Source organism: Podarcis raffonei, chromosome 4 (genome assembly GCF_027172205.1).
Source record: "Podarcis raffonei isolate rPodRaf1 chromosome 4, rPodRaf1.pri, whole genome shotgun sequence".
In the NCBI taxonomy this organism is placed as follows: Eukaryota; Metazoa; Chordata; class Lepidosauria; order Squamata; family Lacertidae; genus Podarcis; species Podarcis raffonei.
This window is the reverse complement of record NC_070605.1, coordinates 6363019-6384126: the sequence shown is the minus strand read 5'-3', so window position 1 is coordinate 6384126 and position 21108 is coordinate 6363019. Positions and strand designations below refer to the sequence as shown.

General features: G+C 50.3%; 1 protein-coding gene across 2 annotated transcripts in view; it reads right to left on the bottom strand.

Moving 5' to 3' along the window:
* Positions 1–8207, bottom strand: part of CLPB (caseinolytic mitochondrial matrix peptidase chaperone subunit B) — a 78319-nt gene extending 70112 nt beyond the window's left edge. Inside the window, exons 1-2 of one of the 2 annotated variants that reach the window (XM_053385343.1) lie at positions 7400–8207; positions 4484–4532 (exon numbers count right to left, since the gene is read on the bottom strand). In XM_053385343.1, coding sequence (XP_053241318.1) covers positions 4484–4532; positions 7400–8045 — 695 coding nt within the window. In that variant the 5' untranslated portion in view covers positions 8046–8207. Of the gene's footprint in view, positions 1–4483; positions 4536–7399 lie in introns of both variants that reach the window. The other variant, XM_053385341.1, reaches the window with a different exon arrangement.
* Positions 8208–21108: the final 12901 nt, after the last annotated feature.

The following is a 21108-nucleotide window of genomic DNA, read 5'->3' as shown; positions in this document are numbered from 1 at the left end:
GCTTGCTGGATCAGGCCAACGGCCCATCTAGCCTAGCCTCCTGTTCTCACAGTAGACAACCAGATGCCTGTGTGAAACCCACAAGCAGGATTCGAACACAAGAGCAACTCTCCTCTCCTGTGGGGTCTCCAGCAACTAGTATTCAGAAGCGCTGCTGCAATCCCTTATCCAAGCTTCAGGAGCCTGCCAAATCCATGCTTCCTTGTTTATGGTGAGAACCCCCCAACACTCCAGAGGGGGCTTTCTGGCCAGGGGCCTTTTGGAAGATACAAAAACCACCCCACTAATGGGAGAGAGAGAGAGAGAGAGAGACAGAAAGAAAGAGAAGGGATGCATCTCAGGGAGGATAAATTTGTTTTTCGGGGGGAGCGAAAGAAGGATGCCCTCCACTTTCAGAGCAAAGAAGGCAGCTGATCCAGTGATTCCTTTGGCTTTGGGCATCTCCTATTGCAGCATAGGCACTCGGCTCCCCTCTCTGCACACCCCCTTCCCGCGCTGAACATATGGGGCTTCTATTCAGGCCTCCGAGCCCGGGAGTTCTGGGTGAGCGACTCCGGGAGCCCAAAGGGCATGTTTGAGTTTGTGCTCAGCGCCTGCGAGCCGGGCCCTCCTGACAGGTGGAGGAAGAGGAAGCTGGAAACTTGAACTTTTGGCCACAACAAAAGCTTCTGTCCCCAGCAGCGGCGGAGGCCAGTTAAACAGCACTTCTCTCCCTCTCCCCCCACCCCACCCGCCGTGCCCAGATGTTACTGTTTAACAGCCGGGGGGCTTTAGGGAAACTTTCGACTTCTTTGGGAGGTCCTTCGAGGTTTGCAACACTTACAGAATGAGATCCTTCCCACCCCCTAAACACACACACCAGCAACATAATGATCTCAAGGGAGAAAAACAGGGCCAGGTTCCTAAAAATGGCCTGTCTAATCAGCCCATTGGCTTCCACTGCTTTCATCCCAAGAGCAAAAGCCCAGTAATCCTATAATTGCATAGTTGGAAGGGACTCTCAGGGGTCATCTATTCCAACACCCTGCAATGCAGGAATTGCAGATAAAGGACCACTGACAGGTGGCCTCCCACCCTCTGTTTAAAAACCTTCAAGGAAGGAGAGTCAATGAGCTCCCAAGGTAATCCGTTCTACTGTCAAATAGCTCTTGCCCTCAGAAAGTTCGTCCTAATGCTAAGTCAGAATCTCCTTTCTTGCAGGTTCTCCCACCTGCAGCAGCAGAAAACAAGCTTGCATCATCACCATCATTTTAATTGTATGCAGCCTTTGCATAGTTAAAACAATGCTGAAGGCGGCTTACAAAATAAAAATATGTACCGTATTTTTCGCTCTATAACACGCACCCGACCATAACACGCACATAGTTTTTAGAGGAGGAAAATCCGTAGGTATGCCACCCGTAGGCATTCCCTCCATAACACGCACAGACATTTCCCCTTACTTTCTAGGAGGAAAAAAGTGAGTGTTATGGTGCAAAAAATACGGTACGTAATTACAAATATAACACAAGTAAAAGGCAAAGGGACCCCTGACCGTTAGGTCCAGTCGCGGACGACTCTGGGGTTGCAATGCCCATCTCGCTTTATTGGCCAAGGGAGCCAATGGGTACAGCTTCCAGGTCATGTGGCCAGCATGACTAAGCCACTTCTGGAGAACCAGAGCAGCGCACGGAAACGCCGTTTACCTTCCCGCCCGAGTGGTACCTATTTATCTACTTGCACTTTGACGTGCTTTCGAACTGCTAGGTGGGCAGGAGCAGGGACCGAGCAACGGGAGCTCAACCCGTCGCGGGGATTTGAACCATCGACCTTCTGATCAGCAAGTCCTAGGCTCTGTGGTTTAGACCAGTAGTCTTAAACAATAAGTAAACCACACCAAAAGGCGCACAACTGAACTGAACAATTTCCACATAAATCGTAAGATCTAAAAATACAGTATACAAAAAATTAGTATCAACAAGAAAACAACGAAAACCCGTAACCAACACCCCAGAGCAAGAGTCTGTTCAGCAGCCTCAGCTTTTGTAGCTGGAGTCAGTCCAGGCCCTGCCTCCCAGGCCAGGTAGAAATAGGCCTGCAAGTCAGGGAGCAGGTCCTCCAGGACTCACAGCCAAGATGGTCCATCTTCCATGTGACAGCCCTTCAGACAGGTGAAGGTGAATATTCTAGCGTGTGACATCTATGTACAGCCCTGACCTTGCAGGCGGACAAGGCAGGCAGAATGGTATCACAGGGAGAGCCAATGCCAGCTTTTGCAAATGTTGGTGAAGATTACCGTATTGTTCCGTGTGTAAGACTAGGGTTTTTTACTTTAAAATAAGGTCAAACATCTGGAGGCGTCTTATACACGGATAGTGAATATGCCCATTTTCTAAATTTGGGGTTCCCAAAAGTAGGGGGCGTCTTATACATGGAAACATACAGTAATTTCTGGATATCTTAGACATGAAAGCATTAATGTTCTCCTGCTGCAAGCCTAACTCAAGCCCACACTATTTTCCGAGTGCAAGAGGGGATGGCTGGATGCGGTGTCCCATGAGGGCACAATGGTGGCTTCCAGAGCACATCGTCCAGCCCAGCCCAGCTCACAGGAGCAAAGGGGGCCTGGGGAGGCATTTTGGAACCCAAGCTGGCACCATCTCACCTCAGTGCCAGCCTGGGACCTTCGACAGGCAAAGCAGACGGTCCACCACTCGGCTGTGGTCTTTCCCGTCTCTCAAATTATATGCCATCCGAAGGTTTGAACAAGTGGCCGAAAGCATTTCCAGAATCGCCTGCGGGGAACGTGAAGCCAAAGCAAGGAGGTGGGAGGGAAAGAGGCCTGGAGACCTGGGCTGACTCAAAGATAATCAGGCCGCTTCCTGCAATTACTGCCAGGGGCCCAGTTCGCTGCCCATCAGGAGCGTTGATGCAGGCCAGACCTCGGCTGCGTTGGGCACAAGGAAGCCATTTCCTGAGACAGGCTGGGAAGAGGTTCGGGGGCGCAGGGAAGAGAGGAGATGGGGTTATGTGGTGCAGGGGAGGGGGAGCGACCTGGTCGCTGGGCTGTAGAAGACCCTGGACAAAACAGGGGGCATGAAGGCTGATCTGAACAGGGCAAAGTGCAAGGTGGGCATATACCACACAAATATGCCACTCTGCCAGTTCCAGTCATGGCTTGGAGAGTTTTAATCGAACACCCCGGCACGAGGGCACAAGGCACTCAGCTGCTGAGGGTGTGGAAAACTGAACTGTGGCGAAGGGAACACCCCTAAGCATGTACAGAGGGCCTCTCCCTCACAAACAACTGCTAACACCTTTTCAGGCGAAGAGGGTCCAAGGTAGGAAATCAAGCTCTGAGGCATGCTTAATAATAATAGTAATAATAATAATATTCAGATGCAGAGGTATCACTTCTAAAGCAAAAGAACAAAAGAAGAGTCTGCTACATCAGACCAAACGGGGGCCCTCTAGTCCAGCAGGCTGCTCTCATAGTGGCCAAACAGAAGCCTGTGGGAAACCAGCAAGCAGGATCTGAGCACAAGAGGATTCTCCCCTCCTGTGGTTCCAGCAAATGGTCTTCAGAAGCATTTCTGCCTCTGATCATGGCAGAGCACAGCCATCCTGGCTAGTGGCCATTGATAGCCTTATTCTCCTCTATGAATCTGCCTGGTCCTCTTTTTAAAGCTATCTAGGTTGGTGGCCATCACTGCCCCCTGTGGGGGCAACTTCCATAGTTTCTCCTAGAGAAAGCCCATCAGTACAGTGGTGCCTCGCAAGACGAAAAACGCGCAAGACGAAAGGGTTTTCCGTTTTTTGAGCCGTTCCGCAAGACAAATTTCCCTATGGGCTTGCTTTGCAAGGCGAAACGTCTTGCGAGTTCTTGCGAGTTTGTTTCCTTTTTCTTAAAGCCGCTAAGCCGCTAATAGCCGTGCTTCGCAAGACGAAAAAACCGCAAGACGAAGAGACTCGCGGAACGGATTAATTTCGTCTTGCGAGGCACCACTGTACATCAACAAATGGACCTCGACCCTTGGCCTCAAGAAAATATATCTGCAGAATCATCATTCCACAGCCTGTCGCGTGGCAGCACCCACAACCTGGAACTCCTTGCAGGGACCTTCACTGTACCCTTTTCGGTGCCTGCTAAAAACATTTTTGTTTAGACAAGCCTACTCAAACACGTGGCATGTTGATGTGTGTTTTTATTTTTTTTAGTTTATGGCTGACTTTTTCTTTTGAATATTTTAAAGAGCAGTCTTTACTGACAGTTTTACAGTTTAATTCTCTTTGCAAACTGCTTTGAGGTGGTTGTTGTTGGGTTTTTTTTACAGTCAAGTAGTATATAAAATTTGTGAGGTTATACAGATATAATTTGTGAGGTTATACAGATATAATTTTTAGACCGAACACACTAGTGTTTTCTCCCAAGAAGGCTGCATGCCACCAGCAGACATGTCCTGGCCACCCCTCGCACCAGCAGGGCTGAATTCAGGGGGCTCACCTGTCCACTTCGGAAATGTTGTTGATCCGTGCAGCTTCCAGTAGAGAGTCTTCTGGAAAAGACAAAGGAGAGGAATTGCTGTGAACTGGAGGTGGTGAGAAGGACAGGCAAGAAGAGAAAAGACACCCCCCCCTTTTTTAAGGAATTTTCCTGCTTTCTGCCAGGTTTGGTTCTGGGGGGACCACTTGGAACTGCTCAGTTATTGCCTCCCACCCCTCAAAGCTGATTCCAAAAGAACCAACCCCCCCTCCAAGAATCCCACTATCAGGTCCACATTGATATTACTATCAGGTGTTTAACCAGGCAGTCCCTCCACTTAAATTTCTTCGAGACAGAACAGAATTTCCATCTGGCACAAGCCACAGAAATCAACGCACAAACACCTGCTTTTAGAGCCACAGCACTGCTCCTGAGCCAGGCAACCACACGTTTTGGGGGGCCAGTGGCCTTTCCCAAACCCTGGGGAATTTTCTGTCCACAGTAAAGCAAGGGTTGTGAGCACCTTAGAAGAAGAGTTTGGATTTGATATCCCGCCTTTCACTCCGTTTAAGGAGTCTCAAAGCGGCTAACATTCTCCTTTCCCTTCCTCCCCCACAACAAACACTCTGTGAGGTGAGTGGGGCTGAGAGACTTCAGAGAAGTGTGACTGGCCCAAGGTCACCCAGCAGCTGCATGTGGAGGAGTGGAGACTCGAACCTGGTTTCCCAGATTACAAGACTACCGCTCTTAACCACTACACCACACTGGCTCTCAACGGTTAGTGGTTAATTGGAACAATCCACGCAGTTAAACTTGCTCTTGCAAGAGGCAGTGATAGTCACTGACTTGGATGGCCTTAAAAGATAATTAGGTTCGGTTTGCTTCCTGCCGCTCCAGAAGGTAAGATCCAAACCAAAAGATTCCAATGGCAAGAAATGGGATTCTGACTAAACATTAACAAGAATCTTCTGACTCTAAGAGCTGTTCAACGGCGGAATGGACGCCCTCGGGAGGTGGTGGCCTCTCCTTCATGTGAGGTTACTCAACAGAGGTGGGGTAGCCATCCATCAGGGATTCTTGAACTGCAATTCCTGCGTTGCAGGGGGTTGGGCTAGATGACCCTTGGGGTACCTTCCTCCTCTACAATACTATGATTCGAGGTGTTGCCCCCACACTCCCAGGGTATGACCCTGAAGATAGACTTCAGTGCATAAGCTACAAGGCAAGGAGCAACAATCAAAACCTCTTTTAATGCACAAATGGACACTCAAAACAAAAGCTGATCCCTGCTGTGAGAAAAGCCCAGGAACGAGTCTTTTGAAACAGTCTTCCTCGGGCTCTCAATGGTCTGGACTACAAGTCCCATCAACCCCAGCCAGCACACATGACTTGTAGTCCAAAAACAAGCTGGGGAAGGTTGCAAACCTCAAGCTGCATAAGGTTGCCACTTTGGGAACAGGTGGTTCAAATATGCCACCTCCTGGCCGTAATGCTGTAAGTACACCCTGCAAAACTAGCCTCAAAATGCACTTTGAGGACGAGAAAGTAAAGCAGGACTACTTGTTTTGATAATAATAATCATGAACTTTATCAAAAACCATTACTGTAACAACTGTTGCAACGGAAAGCAACCAAAACTCTCCTCTTTAACGGCTCATCAACTGAACTTTCATTTAAAAATACAAAGCTAAAAAACGACACAGAAAATATCAAGTTTTTGCCACATTTTTTGGTGATGTTAGGGTGTGCCTGGGCACACCCTGTATGCATAACTAAGCTCACAGGAAAAAGAAGAATCCCCTCTTAGAATTCATTATTGTCCTGAGACACCAACAGGCAAATGAATTGAGAAGAGGAGCATGAGCAAATCCCCTATGGGGGGGCCAATGGAAGTTGTAGTCCAAAACAACCAAGGGAAGGGGCACCAGGCTGGTTAACAGGAACGTAGAACACTGACGCCAAAATTCTAAATTATTACTTATTGTATCCTTTATTACATTTATATCCACCTTTCGCTCCAAGGAGCTCAGGTTCTCCTCCTCTGTGCTTTCTCCTTGCAACAACCCTGTAAGGCAGGTTAGGCTGAGATGGGGTGTCTGGCACCAAGGGTCACCCAGGGGGCTTCATGGCTGACTGGGCGTTTCTCCTAGGTCCTAGCCTAACCCTTTAACCACTACGCACACTGCCTTTTATTAGCCTTGCTTCAACGGTTCTAAGGGCACTCCAGCGCATACAGGAATTAAGGCAGGCGGATCTTTTCTCTAGGCTGGACATATAACGATGGGAAAAGCAAGGGTCTCACCACAGGAGGAGCCAGTGTGGGGTAGCGGTTAGTGTTGGACTAGGACCAGGAAGAGATCAGGGTTCGAATCCCCCAACTGGCCACTACGCAGCTCACTAGGTGTGATCTGGAGGGCCGGTCACTGCCTCTCTCGGCCTAACCTACCTCACAGGGTTGTTGCGGAGGTTGAAAAGTGGTAGCTGAAACCATGCATGCTGCTTTGAGCTCCTTGGAGAAAAATGCGAGAGAAAAATGCAGTTATGTTTGTTATTTATAATAAGCAGGGCTGGCCCGCCTGGCCTCAGGCAGCAAGCTGCGCACAGCTGGGAGGAGTGGCAGATCCAAACCCTGAGGAGCCAGCTACTCACTGCCTCCTCTGCTTGTCACCCGCCTCTTCTGCCTCTTCTCCAGCCTCCCTAACCCCACTGGGGCTTCCTTGGGCTGCCTCAGATGGCAGCAACAGGAGAGGGGGCAGTAGTGGAGGGTGAGGCGGCAGTGGACGAGCCTCCTTCCACTTTGCCCCAGGTGGCGAGACGACCTGGTCTCCCCCACAGCAAGCAAAAACCCCCAAAGCCCCAGCATCCCTCATCAACCGTCCCTCGCACAGGACTAGCAACTTGAGTTCCTCCTGCCGGAGAGCGTCGCCCTGCGGTCACCTTTGGAGACGTTGCCCTTGCTGTAGCAGAACGCCAGCCCGGCGGCCGCCACGGCTGTGGCGGCGAAGGATGGGATCCTGGGTCCGCGCCTGTTGCCGCGGTTCCCTTTGCTGCGGTGGCGCCCGGCCCGCTCCGGGTTGGGCCAGAGGCGCAGGCCACTGGGCTCCCTGCGGAGCGGGCGGGCGCTGGCGTCCCCGGACGGCAGCTGCTGCTGCTGCTCCTCCTCCTGGCAGGGCAGCCTGGGCAGCCAGCCTCCTTCGGCTGCCGCCCTTTTGCCCGCCGCCAGGGCGGCGCCCGCCTCGCAGGGGTATCTTCCCAGCTGCTGCGCGTCCTGCCCCCTGGCGGCCGGCGCCTTGAACTGCGGCCACAGCGCCTCGTCCCCGCAGCGCCCCCTAGAGGGCGCGCGGCGGCGCTGCAGCTTCGCCAGCCTCACTTCTTCTTCTTCTTCCTCTTCTCCCGCCGCCTGGCGCTGCGGGCGGCCCCTAGCGGCCTCGCCTGGGTACTGCAGCTCCTCGCGCCCGGCCAGCGACGACGAGGCCGACGCCGCGGACGTCGCCGAGGCCCCGCGCACCGCCAGCGGGAGCCTCGCCCCGAAGAGCCGCGCCAGACCCGGCGGCAGAGGCCTGCTCATCAGGCAGGCCAGCATCTCCTCCCCGCGCCGGGTCGGGCCGGCCTACTGCCCGCCACCACGGTCCTGTCACCCTGGAAACCAAGATGGCGGACGAGCCCAGGGCGCCGGCGCTGTGAGGAGAGGACGAGCGCCGGCGTGAAATGGGATCATGGGGGATGTAGTCCTGCGGTCCTTTGAAGACGGCCGAGCACGGCCGAGGGAGGACTACGTTTCCCGTGGATACGCGGGCGCCCCCCCTCCGCGCGCGTGCGTCAACAAAGAGCTGCCTTCGTAGGCGGAAATGCCTGTTGGGAAATGTAGGCGGGCATGCGCAGGAGAGCGGCAGGCCTTTATCCGGTAGCGAGGAGGCGGCTGTTGTTGCTGCTGCTGCTGCTGCTGCGGCGGCGGCTATTGCGATTGGCTGGAGGGAAGGCGCGCTCCGGAAAGTCGCGAGTTCGAGACCTGCCGCTGGACAAAAGTGTGGAGTGGGGGGGGGATATCTTATTTAATATAATTAAATTGATTTTCAGGGCAATTGCTGGTCTGCTTCCTAATGGAAAGGTGATTGTTCCCCAGAGTGAGCCTCTCCCTGCAGGAGATTAGCAGACCCAGCCCATTGGGAGAGGCAGTGCCATACAATGGTTAGAGCGTCGGACCAGGAGCTAGGCGGGACCAGGGTTCAAACTGGGATTGCAGCAATAGCATTGCTAGTGGTGTGCATGGCCACAACTTCTACTGTGACCCTTTTGGCTTGTTGTTTGAACAAATCATTTGCCACCCTAGAGAATACTATATTGTTTATTTGGTAGGGATTGGCATATCCTCCTTGTAAAAGCAATTTTCAACATTTCCACATATTCTTAGGGCCAACCAATATTCTTAGGGCCGAACTGGACACAATGGGGGGGTTTTGTTCCTGTTATTGATGGTAACTTTTTTGTATCTTCATTTTAGATATCGTTATGATTTATATGGAAATTGTATCAATATGGTTGTGTGCGTTTTGATGCTTCTTTGTTGTTTATGACTACTTTGGTTATATTTGTAATTTGTTATATTTTTGCAGTTGGATGTGTTTGCAGCAGAAGGCACGCACTTGCACACACACACACACACACACACACACACACTTTGGATCAGACCAAAGGTCCACTTAGTTCAGCATCTTCCATCCCATAATGGCCCACCAGGTTCCCTGGAAGCGCAACAAGCAGGACACAAAGGTGATAGCTTTCTTTTGGTTTTGCTTCCGGACAATTCATTTTCCAAGGTAGACTGTCTCTGAGCATGGAGGTTCATTATCTTTGCCAGCCGATAACTTCAAACAGATTCGTCATCATCTAGTCCAGTTCTGAAGCCGCTGCCACATTTTGGGGCCGCAAATGTGAATCTTCTGCTTGTCATTTTCATGGGATGATTCTAGAGCTGTAGGATTGTGGGAGAGGGAGAAATATACATCTCTCTCCGCATCATCTGCCTTTTGTTCTACACCATGGGTAGGCAAACTAGGGGCTGGATCCGGCCCAATCGCCTTCTAAATCTGGCCTGCGGATGGTCTGGGAATCAGCATGTTTTTACATGAGTAGAATGTGTGCTTTTATTTAAAATTGCTTCTCTGGGCTATTTGTGGGGCATAGTTCATTCCCCCCCCCATATAGTCCGGCCCCCACAAGGTCTGAGGGACAGTGGACCGCCCCCTTGCTGAAAAAGTTTGCTGACCCCTGTTCCACACCATTTCCAACCCTCTGAAATCCTCCAAGCAGGATCTGGTTTCCAGCAACTAATATTCAGACACGTTTACTACCTTCAGCTGCGGAGGCAGAGCAGAGCCATTCTGGCTAGTAGCCATTGCTAGTCATGTCCTCAATGAACTTGTCTAATCTGCTTCTAAAGCCATCCACGTTGGTAACCATCTCTGCCTCCTTCAGGTGCGATGTCCATAGTTTAACTTGCACTGCACAAAGAAATTACTTCTTTTATCTGCCCTGAATCTTTTAAGATGCCACAGGACTCCTTGCAGGCTTTTATCTCAGGAGCACAACAACCCTGTAAAGGAGGCCCAGTTGCAGTATCCGTATTGCAGAGAGGAATAATAATAATAATAATAATAATAATAATAATAATAAATTTTTATTTATACCCCGCCCTTCCCGGTTCAAAAACCGGGCTCAGGGCTGCTAACAACAAATTTAAAACACTTTAAAACACTTAATTATAAAAGCAGCATAAAATACAGTATAAAAACATGAATAACAATAAAATTTAAAAATCATGTTGATAATCCCCAGGGCTAGTTGGCTGAATTGATCCTACTTGGGCCAGCAAGGAGGCCAGGGGAGAATTAAAGAATCAAATTAAAGGCCAGGCGGAATAGCTCTGTCTTACAGGCCCGACGGAAGGAGGTTAAATCCTGCAGGGCCCTAGTCTCATGGGACAGAGCATTCCACCAGGTCGGAGCCATCACTGAGAAGGCCCTGGCCCTGGTGGAGGATAATCTGACTTCCTTAGGGGAAGGCCATGCAATCAGTCCAAGGGGAGATTCGAACTGAGGGTTTCATCTCTTTTTCTGGCTTTTATCTCAGGCAGGAGCACGACGACCCTGTAAAGAAGGCCAGTTGCATTATCCGCGTTATTGATTGCAGAGAGGAGGGGGTTCACTGAAGGCCAGGCAAACAGCTTCATCTCACCCCGCAGTCGTTCTCCTGCACCATCTCCCTCTCTCTCTGGTCTTCGGCTCCACCACTGCTTCCCGCCTTGCCCTTTGGCATTGCCCCTGCCCCTGCCTGTGTGCTGCCGAGTATTTAAATGAAAGCCGACAGAAGCAGCTGCAGACACTAATGAGCAGCCCAGATCGTTAGGACCGGGCGGCTCGCAGGGGTGGCGGCAGGGCGCTGGCCTGATGAAGCGGACTCTGCCTCCGAGGCGCCGTCTGTCTGAGACGGTGCTGCTGCGTTGGGTGGGCTGCGGGTGCTTAGAATTCAGGGGAGCCCTCCTTGCAGGGCTGAGTCATAGCCTGCAATGAGGCAACACATTTTCCTGAGCAGAGACCAGGGAGGGTGGGCCAGGCAAAAGCTACAGGAAGAGGCAAAGCTCATAACATGACCTGGGTGGTTGCCAGATTCTGTGTACAGATCTGTAGGTGCAGACCATCCCCTAACCGAAACTAGTTCATTAAGAAAATCCCCAAACTCAGTTCCATCGCTGACTCTGGGTCATCTCTCTGCGGTAGCTTATCTTAAAGTTTTAAGTGTCTATACGCTTATCGCATTTATAAATTATAAATTTATTGTTGTATATTGTTTTAAATGTTTGTTTTCCTCCTGGGATTGTACCCCCAAGTGTGTTTTATAAGCTGGTCTCCGACCGTAATAAATTCTCTATCTATCGGAGACCAGGGAGGGAGGGGAGGAACCAATGCACCTCTGTCTCTCTCTCACTCTGTGTGTGCGTGTGTGTGTTTCTACTTTGTTTTTCTCACTGCTAGAACCAGCCTAAGAACCTAAGAAGAGCCTGCTGGATCAGGCCAGTGGCTCAAGTAGTCCAGCATCCTGTTCTCCCAGGGGCTGACCATATGCACAAGTGGGAACCCAGCAATCAGGATTCGAATACAAGGGTCTCTCCTGTGGTTTCAGAAGCACTGCTGTGGGGGCAGAGCATAGCCATCATTAGCTTTCTCCTCCTCCATGAATTGGTCGATTTAGAAGGTCCAACGCCGAGGGCCTTCTGGTGGTTCCCTCCCTGCGAGAGAAGTGAGGTTACAGGGAATCAGGCAGAGGGCCTTCTCAGTGGTGGCGCCTGCCCTGTGGAATGCCCTCCCAGCAGATGTCAAGGCAATAAACAACTATTTTACTTTTAAAAGACAACTGAAGGCAGCCCTGTTTAGGGAAGTTTTTCATATTTAATGCTGTATTGGTTTTAACACTTGATTGGGAGCCTCCCAGAGTGGCTGGGGAAACTTGGCCAGATGGGTGGGGCATAAATAAATTATTATTATTATTATTTGAAAGAGAACCAGCCATGGAGGCATCAGTGGCTAGTGAAGTTTGGTCGGAATTTCCCTCCTTGTCATTTGAATCCATTGGTTCAGAATCTTCCTTCTGGAGCAGCAGAAAACAAGCTTGTTCCATCTTCCACGGGACGGCCCTTTGGATATTGGAGGGTGGGATATAAACAGTTATAATCATTATTATCATGAGAATAATAATAATAGGTAAATGTTGCAAAGAAACCAGCCCTCAAAAGATGGAGAAGGTCTCAGCTTTCTATTGCTTTGCAAGAAGAACGAACACACAACTCACATGCAAAGCGAGAGCCAGACATGTTTGTCTGTACCTCTGCTTGGCTGCCTGGAAGAGAGAGAGAGAGAGAGAGAGATCACAGCAAGGGAAATTGTGAGAAAATGCAGAGCCACTTTCGCCTCCCTGGCATGACTCATCTCTGCAGCTCCGAGAGAGCTGCTCTGTTTATTCCTTAGCCCATCTGCCTCTGTTTACAGGCACATGTGGCAAGCCAGACGCTGTTTCTCCTCCTCCTCTTCCCACACGCCCTGCTCCAGGGAAACAAATAATGCCACAGAGGAGATTGCTGCCCTACAATGGGCCAGGAGTCCTGGGGTGGATTTGCAGCCGCTGTCGCCAGCTGCCCCGGGCTCAGCAAGCCACAGGCAACATGCTTCACATGCCCAGGGGGTCCCGGGTTCAAATTCCTAGCAACCCCCTGCCTAAAACTCTGGAGCAGGGGTTGGCAAAGCTTACCGGGCATGGGCCGGATCACTCCTGTGGAGATCCTCCGTGGGTTGGACCAGCACAGCACGATGCCGGAAATTGCATCTGCGCAGAAGCGATTTCTGGTGTCTGGGCATGCGCAGAAGCTATTTCCAGAGCCGTGGAAGAGAGTTCCTGCGCCACGCTGGTTTAGCGCAGCAGCGGGGACTCGCCAAGCGGACGGCTCGGTTCGTGGGCGGCTCGTGGGCCAGTTAAAAGGCCTCCGTGGGCCGCTTTCGGCCCATGGGCCTTAGGTTGCCGACCCCTGCTCTGGAGAGTTCTTGTGCAGAAGGAATGCTAGGCTAGATGAATCCAAGGTCTGGCTCAGGAGAAGAAGACTGCCTTTGTTCCTATCCCAACTATTACTATTATTATTATTATTATTATTATTATTATTAAGCAGCAGCAGCAGCAGCAGCATTATAGCCCAGACTAGGATTTAAAGCATCTCATCATGCCAGTTGAAATGACCCAGATAAAATACAAAAGCTAAAAATGTTTGGAAGATAATATATTTAAAAAGCAATTAAATTCTAACAGAATTAAAACAATACCAGAAACAGATCTATTGAAATACACAGAACAATGCAGCCTTCGCAGCAAGGAAGAGAGCTGTTCTGGAATAGAAAATATGTATATTTTTATCCCTCTCTCCTAACACTAGAAGTCATGGGCATCCAACAAAGTTGAATGTTGGAAGATTTAGGATGGTGAAAAGAAAGACCTCCTTCACACAGTGCAGAGTTAAACTGCGGAACTCCTTTCGGCAGGAAGCAGCGATAGCCACCAACTACGGTGGCTTTTAAGGAGGCTTTGGCAAATTCATGGAGGAGGGAGAAGGCAATCAAAGGCTACCAGCCACAATAGCTATGCTCTGCCTTCACGGTTGGAGACAGAAATGCTTCTGAACACCAGTTGCAGGAAACTGCGGGAAAGGAGAGGGATCTTATGCTCGGATCCTGCTTGTGAGTTTCAACAACAATAATAATGATAATGATAATGATAATGATAATGATAATGATAATAATAATAATAATAATAATAATAATAATAATAATAATAATATATTTATACCCCGCCCATCTGGCTGGGTTTCCCCAACCGCTCTGGGTGGCTCCCAACAGTGGTACCTCGGGTTAAGTACTTAATTTGTTCTGGAGGTCCGTTCTTAACCTGAAACTGTTCTTAACTTGAAGCACCACTTTAGCTAATGGGGCCTCCCGCTGCTGCTGTGCCACCGGAGCACAATTTCTGTTCTTATCCTGAAGCAAAGTTCTTAACCTGAAGCACTATTTCTGGGTTAGCGGAGTCTGTAACCTGAAGCGTATGTAACCCGAGGTACCACTGTATTAAAAACACCATAAAAGATCAAACATTAAACCTTCAGGTGTCTTCTAAAAGTCAGGTAGTTGCTTATTGCCTTGACATCTGAAGGGAGGGCGTTCCACAGGGTGGGTGCCACCACTGAGAAGGCCCTCTGCCTGGTTCCCTGTAGCTTCACTTCTCGCAGGGAGGGAACCACTAGAAGGCCCTCAGAGCTGGAACTCCATGTCCAGGCTGAATGATGGGGATGGAGACACTTCTTCAGGTATACATAAGCACCTGGTGGCTGGCCACTGTGAGAACAGGATGCTGGAACGAGAGATGGACCATTGGCCTGATCCAGAAGGCTCTTCTTAGGTCCTCAAGTTTTATAAATATGGATGTTTACAAGTGTGGTTGGCTGTAGGGAAGGTTATATTCTTCACCTGAGTGCAGCCCCCAGTTGTGATTCCCAGCACATAACGGCCTCCGATAGCAGAGCCAGAAAGCGACTGCTCTGGCTGTGTTAAGAGAAGGTTCTCAATTTCTGGACCATCCCTTAGAAGCATAGCGCAGTACAGTTGGAAGAGACCCCCAAGGGTCCTCTAGTCCAACCCCCTGCAAAGCTGGAATTTCGGCTAACAGATGACAGGTGGCTGTCCAACCTCTGCTGAAAAACCTCAGAGGAAGGAGAGCCCACAGCCTCCCAAGGGAGACAGTTCCACTAACGAACCGCTCCTTGTTTCATAGGTCTCCAATAAAAGATGTTGCTGTTTCTCTCCGTCCTGCAAGAACACCTGCAGGTTTTTTGGATCCAAGTCCTGAGTGAACAGCCCAAAATGTTTGCCCCCCCCCCACCTCACCTCCATTTCGTGAACCAGCCTTGCAGGGCAGCCTGGGATGTGACTCTCACATGCACCCATGAGATGGCGCTGATGCTCCACAGACTTGGGCCAAAGCAGTTTTAGGAGCAGGGGTCAGCAAGCTTTTTCAGCAGGGGGCTGGTCCACTGTCCCTCAGACCTTGTAGGGGGCCAGACTATTTTTTTGGGGTGGTGGTGGGGAAATGAACAAATTCCTATGCCCCACAAATAACTCAGAGATGCATTTTTAAATAAAAGCACACATTCTACTCATGTAAAAACACACTGATTTCCGGACCGTCCATGGGCCGGATTTAGAAGGCGATTGGGCCGGATTCGGCCCCTGGGCCTTAGTTTGCCTACCCATGTTTAGGAGTGACACTCTGGACCTGTTTGGCTACAAAGCAGTGGCTCCCAATTAGCTAAGTGCTGCAGCCCACCCTATTTTTCGAAAGCCAAGCCAAGGACCCCCTGCTTTTGAAAATATGGATGTCTCTGGTGGCTTTTGGTGTGCGAATGGTGCCACAAGCCCCCTGGGTGGGTTATGCAGACCCCCATGAACCACCAATTGGGAACTATGGGGGGGGGGAATTGGTTGCCAAAGAGGGCAGTACCCCTCCCCCCAGAGGAAAGTTGGGTTAACTAGGGGATGCCAAGAGGCAAGGGGGCAGTCGAGGGCTAGAGTCTGGATGTGTAAGTGACTCAGACTTTGAGAAGCTGTCTTCTCTGGGTCAAGTTTGTCAGCTTTCTCGTCTCAAACTAATAGTAATTGGATTTTGAGTAAACGTGCAATTAATCGTGAATATTTTGAATGTTGTTGTTATCTTCCTGAGAGGGCCTTGCAAACCGCTGATCTGAATAATGTGTCTTTGGGGAGTTGGCTAGGGGGCACTGGGAATGAGTTTAAAGGTAAAGGGACCCCTGACTGTTAAGTCCAGTCATGGCCGACTCTGGGGTTGCGGCGCTCATCTCGCTTTACTGGCCGAGGGAGCCGACGTTTGTTCACAGACAGCTTCCAGGTCATGTGGCCAGCATGACTAAGCCACTTCTGGCGAACGCCGTTTACCTTCCCGCCGGAGTGGTACCTATTTATCTACTTGCACTTTGACGTGCTTTTGAACTGCTAGGTTGGCAGGAGCTGGGACCGAACAACGGGAGCTCACCCCGTCACAGGGATTCGAACCGCCGACCTTCTGATCAGCAAGCCCTAGGCCTGGGCTCTGCGGTTTAACCCACAGCGCCACCCGCATCCCTCAGGAATGAGTTAAGGGAATAATTATAATAATATAATAATAATAGTTTATTATTTATACCCCGCCTATCTGGCTTGGTTTCCCCAACCACTCTGGGCAGCTCCCAACATGTTATTATTATCAATAATAAAGCAATTTAACATCAAACATTAAAAGCTTCCCTAAACAGGGCTGCCTTCAGATGTCTTCTAAAAGTCAGATAGTGGTTTATTTCCTTGGCATCTGATGGGAGGGCGTTCCACAGGGCTGCCTTCATACGTCTTCTAAAACCAAGTGGGTAGTGGCCCCACAAAGTCTGGGAACCCTTGATCGAAAAATCATGCCTAAGTTGTCTACAGAGAAACCGTGCTGCCTGTTGGGGCTTGGTTTTTTAATTCGGGACCTGCGCAGGTGTCAGAGGTTAACTTACCAGTACTTCAGAGGGGTTATATGCAGCTTTTTGGCAAGCCTCTGAACACTTTTCTGGGTCTGGTTATCCCTGGGTCCAAAAGAACAGAACAGGGAGGGGAAGAGAGAGGCTGTAGAGACTGAGTAGCTCTTGAAAGCTAGTTCACTGTGCCTTTACACAACACAGAAAGATTACAAAGGCATTATTTCAGTCATGGTCCACACATGACATGCTCTTTCATTTTTAAAAAAATATTATTAATAATTCCCCCCCACAAGTATAAGTCAGCCAAACAGTTCAAAAACAGTTCAAAAATAGATTCCCTTATTGATCGACTTCGCTTCCACCCTTCCGTGGTTTCCTCCTGTATCAGTCACTGCTGCATATTATAATTATTCTAATCCTTTCATCCATCTTACTCTCAAAATAGCTTTTACTGCTGAGCTTATTCCAAACCGGCTAGTCTGCTCCTTCGTGCCAAAGCATGGAATTTGCTGCCGCAGTGACCACCAGCACGGACAGCTTTAAACTGGTTATTTATTCGCTTAGGGCATTTATTTTCCTCCAAGGAGCCTGAGGTGGCGTGTGTGCCTTTCTCCTCTTCCCCGTTTAGTCCCCACAACAACCCTGTGGTTAGGCTGGTTAGGCTGAGAGAGGCAGTGACTGGGCCAAGGGCACACCCAGGGAGCTTCATGGCCCAGTGGGGGATTTGAACCCTGGTCTCCCAGGTCCTAAATTAATCCTCAGGAAAACCTTGTGAGGTAGGCTAGGCTGAGAGGCAGGGCCTAGTCCAACACACTTACCTATACACCACACTGGCCTTCCAAAATGAGAGCAGATAAATCAATGGGGGGATAACAAATCTTGGGAGTGGCTGTTCATCACGATGCCAAAATTAAACCTCCAAGGCTGTAAGCTGCAGAATAGGAACCACCTGAATGGACCTTTGGGGGGTGTGTTTCTTTGAAAAACACCTAACTGGCTCCTGTGAGAGGCAGGATGCTTGGTTAGGTGACAGACTCACCTTTCTCGGATGCATCAGAGCTCTCCTTACGTACATTCTTACTACTGTATGAGAAAACGGTCATGATGCTTTAGCTGAGATTCCTGCATTGCAGGGGGTTAGACTAGATGAATTGATGCTTAGACTAGATGAATTCATGCTTTTGAATTCTGGTGCTGGAGGAGACTCTTGAGAGTCCCATTGACTGCAAGAAGATCAAACCTCTCCATTCTGAAGGAAATCAGCCCTGAGTGCTCACTGGAAGGACAGATCCTGAAGCTGAGGCTCCAAGACTTTGGCCACCTCACGAGAAGAGAAGACTCCCTGGAAAAGACCCTGATGTTGGGAAAGATGGAGGGCACAAGGAGAAGGGGACAACAGAGGACGAGATGGTTGGACAGTGTTCTTGAAGCTACCAACATGAGTTTGACCAAGCTGCGGGAGGCAGTGGAAGACAGGAGTGCCTGGCGTGCTCTGGTCCAGGGGGTCACGAAGAGTCGGACACGACTAAACGACTAAATAACAACAACAGACTAGATGAACCTTGGGGTCCCTTACAACTCTATGGTTCTCTGATTCTGTGACATGGGAACCTCCATGTCAGAGATCAGTAAGACCTCCCTGGCCCTTCAGACGTGCTGGACTCCCTATCAGCCCCAGCAGGCCCAATGGTCAGGGCTGATGGTGCAGAGTTGGGCTCCAGAAACCTCTGCAAAGCTACCATTGGGCCACCTTTCTTGTCTGGGGAGAAGGCAAAGCATAGTCCAGAAACGATCCAGGAGGTGGAGCGAATCCCCTATGGAGAAAGGTTGCAGCCTTTGGGACTTTTTAGTTCAGAGAAAAGGCAAGGAAGAGGCGGCGTGCTTTTTTCACAGGGAGACGAGGGTATACCAGCTCACATCCCCTTCATTAATGGCTAGAGGCAGTCCTAGGCGATTGCTCCCTAGGGAATTAGCCATGCTGATTGCCTTAATTATCTTTCCAACCTGCCTTGCCTTGCCTTGCCCAGAACAAGAATTAGATGCAGCCCCGACTGCACAGGCAGCAGAAGCCACATAGGGAGAAGAAGGCAGCCTCTGGGCTGGAGGAAGAAACTAATGATGCCCATCAACATTTTATTAACTGCTGGAGAAGCAGCAAAGATGCATTATTAAGGTACTTTGCATTTAAGGGGTATGTGTGGGAGTGTGCAAGTCCTATTGCCACTCATCACCCCAGGGGTTCCAGGCGATTACTCAGGGTTCAGTTTCCTCGGGAGGAAGATAAGCAGAGATTGCGATGTCTCTCGGATATCTGGTTTTATTTCCACGTATATACAACCTGAGCATAGGCAGGGCTCACAGCATCAACACCGCAACAGGTCTTGCTTCTCCATCGGTCACAGCTTTGGATCCAGCACGGAGCAAGCAGGCCTCTCTGTCTCCAGCTTCCAGCCTGTTTCCCAGCTCAGCTCTCTCACACAGCTCTGGCTATTTCTCAGAGCTAGGAGAGGGGGTGGAGGAAAGGCGCTCATTTATTCTATGGCTCCAAGCAACTTATGCTAATCTTATTGCTTAACAAGCCATCCCCAACCAAACGGACTGGTTTGGCAAGCTGGCTCTCATACCTTCTTTCCCCCACATATACAGGAACCCATGAACTGAAGGGAACCCAGGGCATCATCCAAACTGACCCCCACCACACAAACCAGCAAAACTATATTTTGACGCTATCGGGCCCTTTCGGGTGAGCGTGTGTGTGTTTGCCAACCTGTGCTAAGTGTCCATGTAATATACGCAGCTCTGCCTTCCCTTAGTGCCCTCCAGATGTGCTGGACCGCAAGTCCCAAGAGGCCCTGCCTCACCAATGGGAGTTGTAGTCTGATACATCTGGAGGGAGCCAGGTTGGGGAAGGAGGTGAGATGGGAAGGGAAGGGAAGGGAAGGGAAGAGATAGAGGCACAAGCATACCCACAGGGTAGCACCACTTTCTAAATACTGTGCCTTAATGTGCTAGATGCATTGCTTAATTAAGTGCCTTAATGCTGTTTGGGGAAATATCTGCCGCTACCCAGCTTGTGTTGTGGAGGGGATTCTGCAGTTATGCAACACTGAAGATTTGGCCATATCAAACTGGTTTTTAATTGGCTAGCCCAGACTGGGGATTTTCATAGAACTGTAGAGTTGGAAGGGACCCCAAGAGTCATCTAGTCCAGCCCCCCGCAATGCTTTGAATGCCTCTCTCTCACAATGAGTGAAGGTGGGACAGACTTTAGGTTAAGGAAGGATTTAGTCTACGCAACTCTGCAGAAGGTCAGGGCTTAACCCAGGAACACGATATGTACGAAAACAAAGCAGCTCCTGAGCATGGGCAAAGTGCACTTCCAAGCAAAAAGCCACAGCTGGTTCTTGGGCTTATTCTAGAGCAATATCCTTACGAAAGGACATTACAGAGTTGGAAAAGGTTTAGGAAAGGGCAACCAAAATGAAGAAAGGCTGCAGTGTTTGGGACTTTGACGCTTACATGATAGACTGAAGTTTATTAAAATTATGCGTGGCCCAAAGAAAGTGGATAGAGGAAAGTTCTCTCCCTCGTAACACTAGAACTCGTGCAGATCCAAAGAAGCTGAACGTTCGAAGATTCGGTACAGAGAAAAGAAAGGAATTATTCACCCCGGTGCTCTAATGGGAAACCTGCAAGCAGGATTTGAACACAAGAGCGCTCTCCCCTTCTGGTGTCCAGAAGCATTGCTTCCTCCAGCTGTGGAGACAGCGCATAGCCGTCCTGCCTAGTAGTCACAGAGCCCTTTCCTCCATCAATTTGTCTCATTTCAAAGCCACCTGGGTTGCTTCTAGTGGGAGTGAGTTCCATAGTTTAACCTTCCCTGCAAATAAGAACGAACTACCACCAGCGCACCAGCAGGGAGAAAAGACTTTTTTTTGCCGATGTGTTGTTTGTTGCTTTCGAGGTGCACCCTCAAATGGGACTCTTCCCGCCCCCCAGCAGAAACTCGGGTCTGCCCTAAGCTCTTTCCTCCCCACCCTCCTCTTTTTGCACCTGCCTTCTTCCCTAAGCGAGGACCCGTCCAAGCACGCCAAGGAGATGGTTTCTCTGCAAAATTGGGGAGCTCATCCAGGCTGCCACCGCCCACCGTCCCTCCCTCCAAGATCTGAAAGCTCAGAGCATCCTTCCTCCTCCTTTTAGAAAGAGGACGGTAGGACCCAGCAGAAGCCTCGGGCGCCCGGGGAGGTGAGTCTCTCTCTCTCTCTCTCTGTGTGTGTGTCTCGCCTTGTTCCCCGCCTGCTTTTGCATCCTTGAGAGAAAAGGCAGCAGATTCTGCCAAGGAGGCGCCCGGCCTGCATCCCGGCCAGCGAGCTGTGGGGAGGGGGGCTGTGCCTGCCCAGAGGGGGAGAGGAGCGGGGAAGGTGGGGGGGGCGCTGGCTTGGCAATGTGAGCCCATCTGCCCCCATCTCTCTGCGAAGGAGAGAAAGGGCGCCCTGCGCGCCTGCTTTGCTGCCTGGCCCCAGGGACCGGCTCTACTCCCGACTGG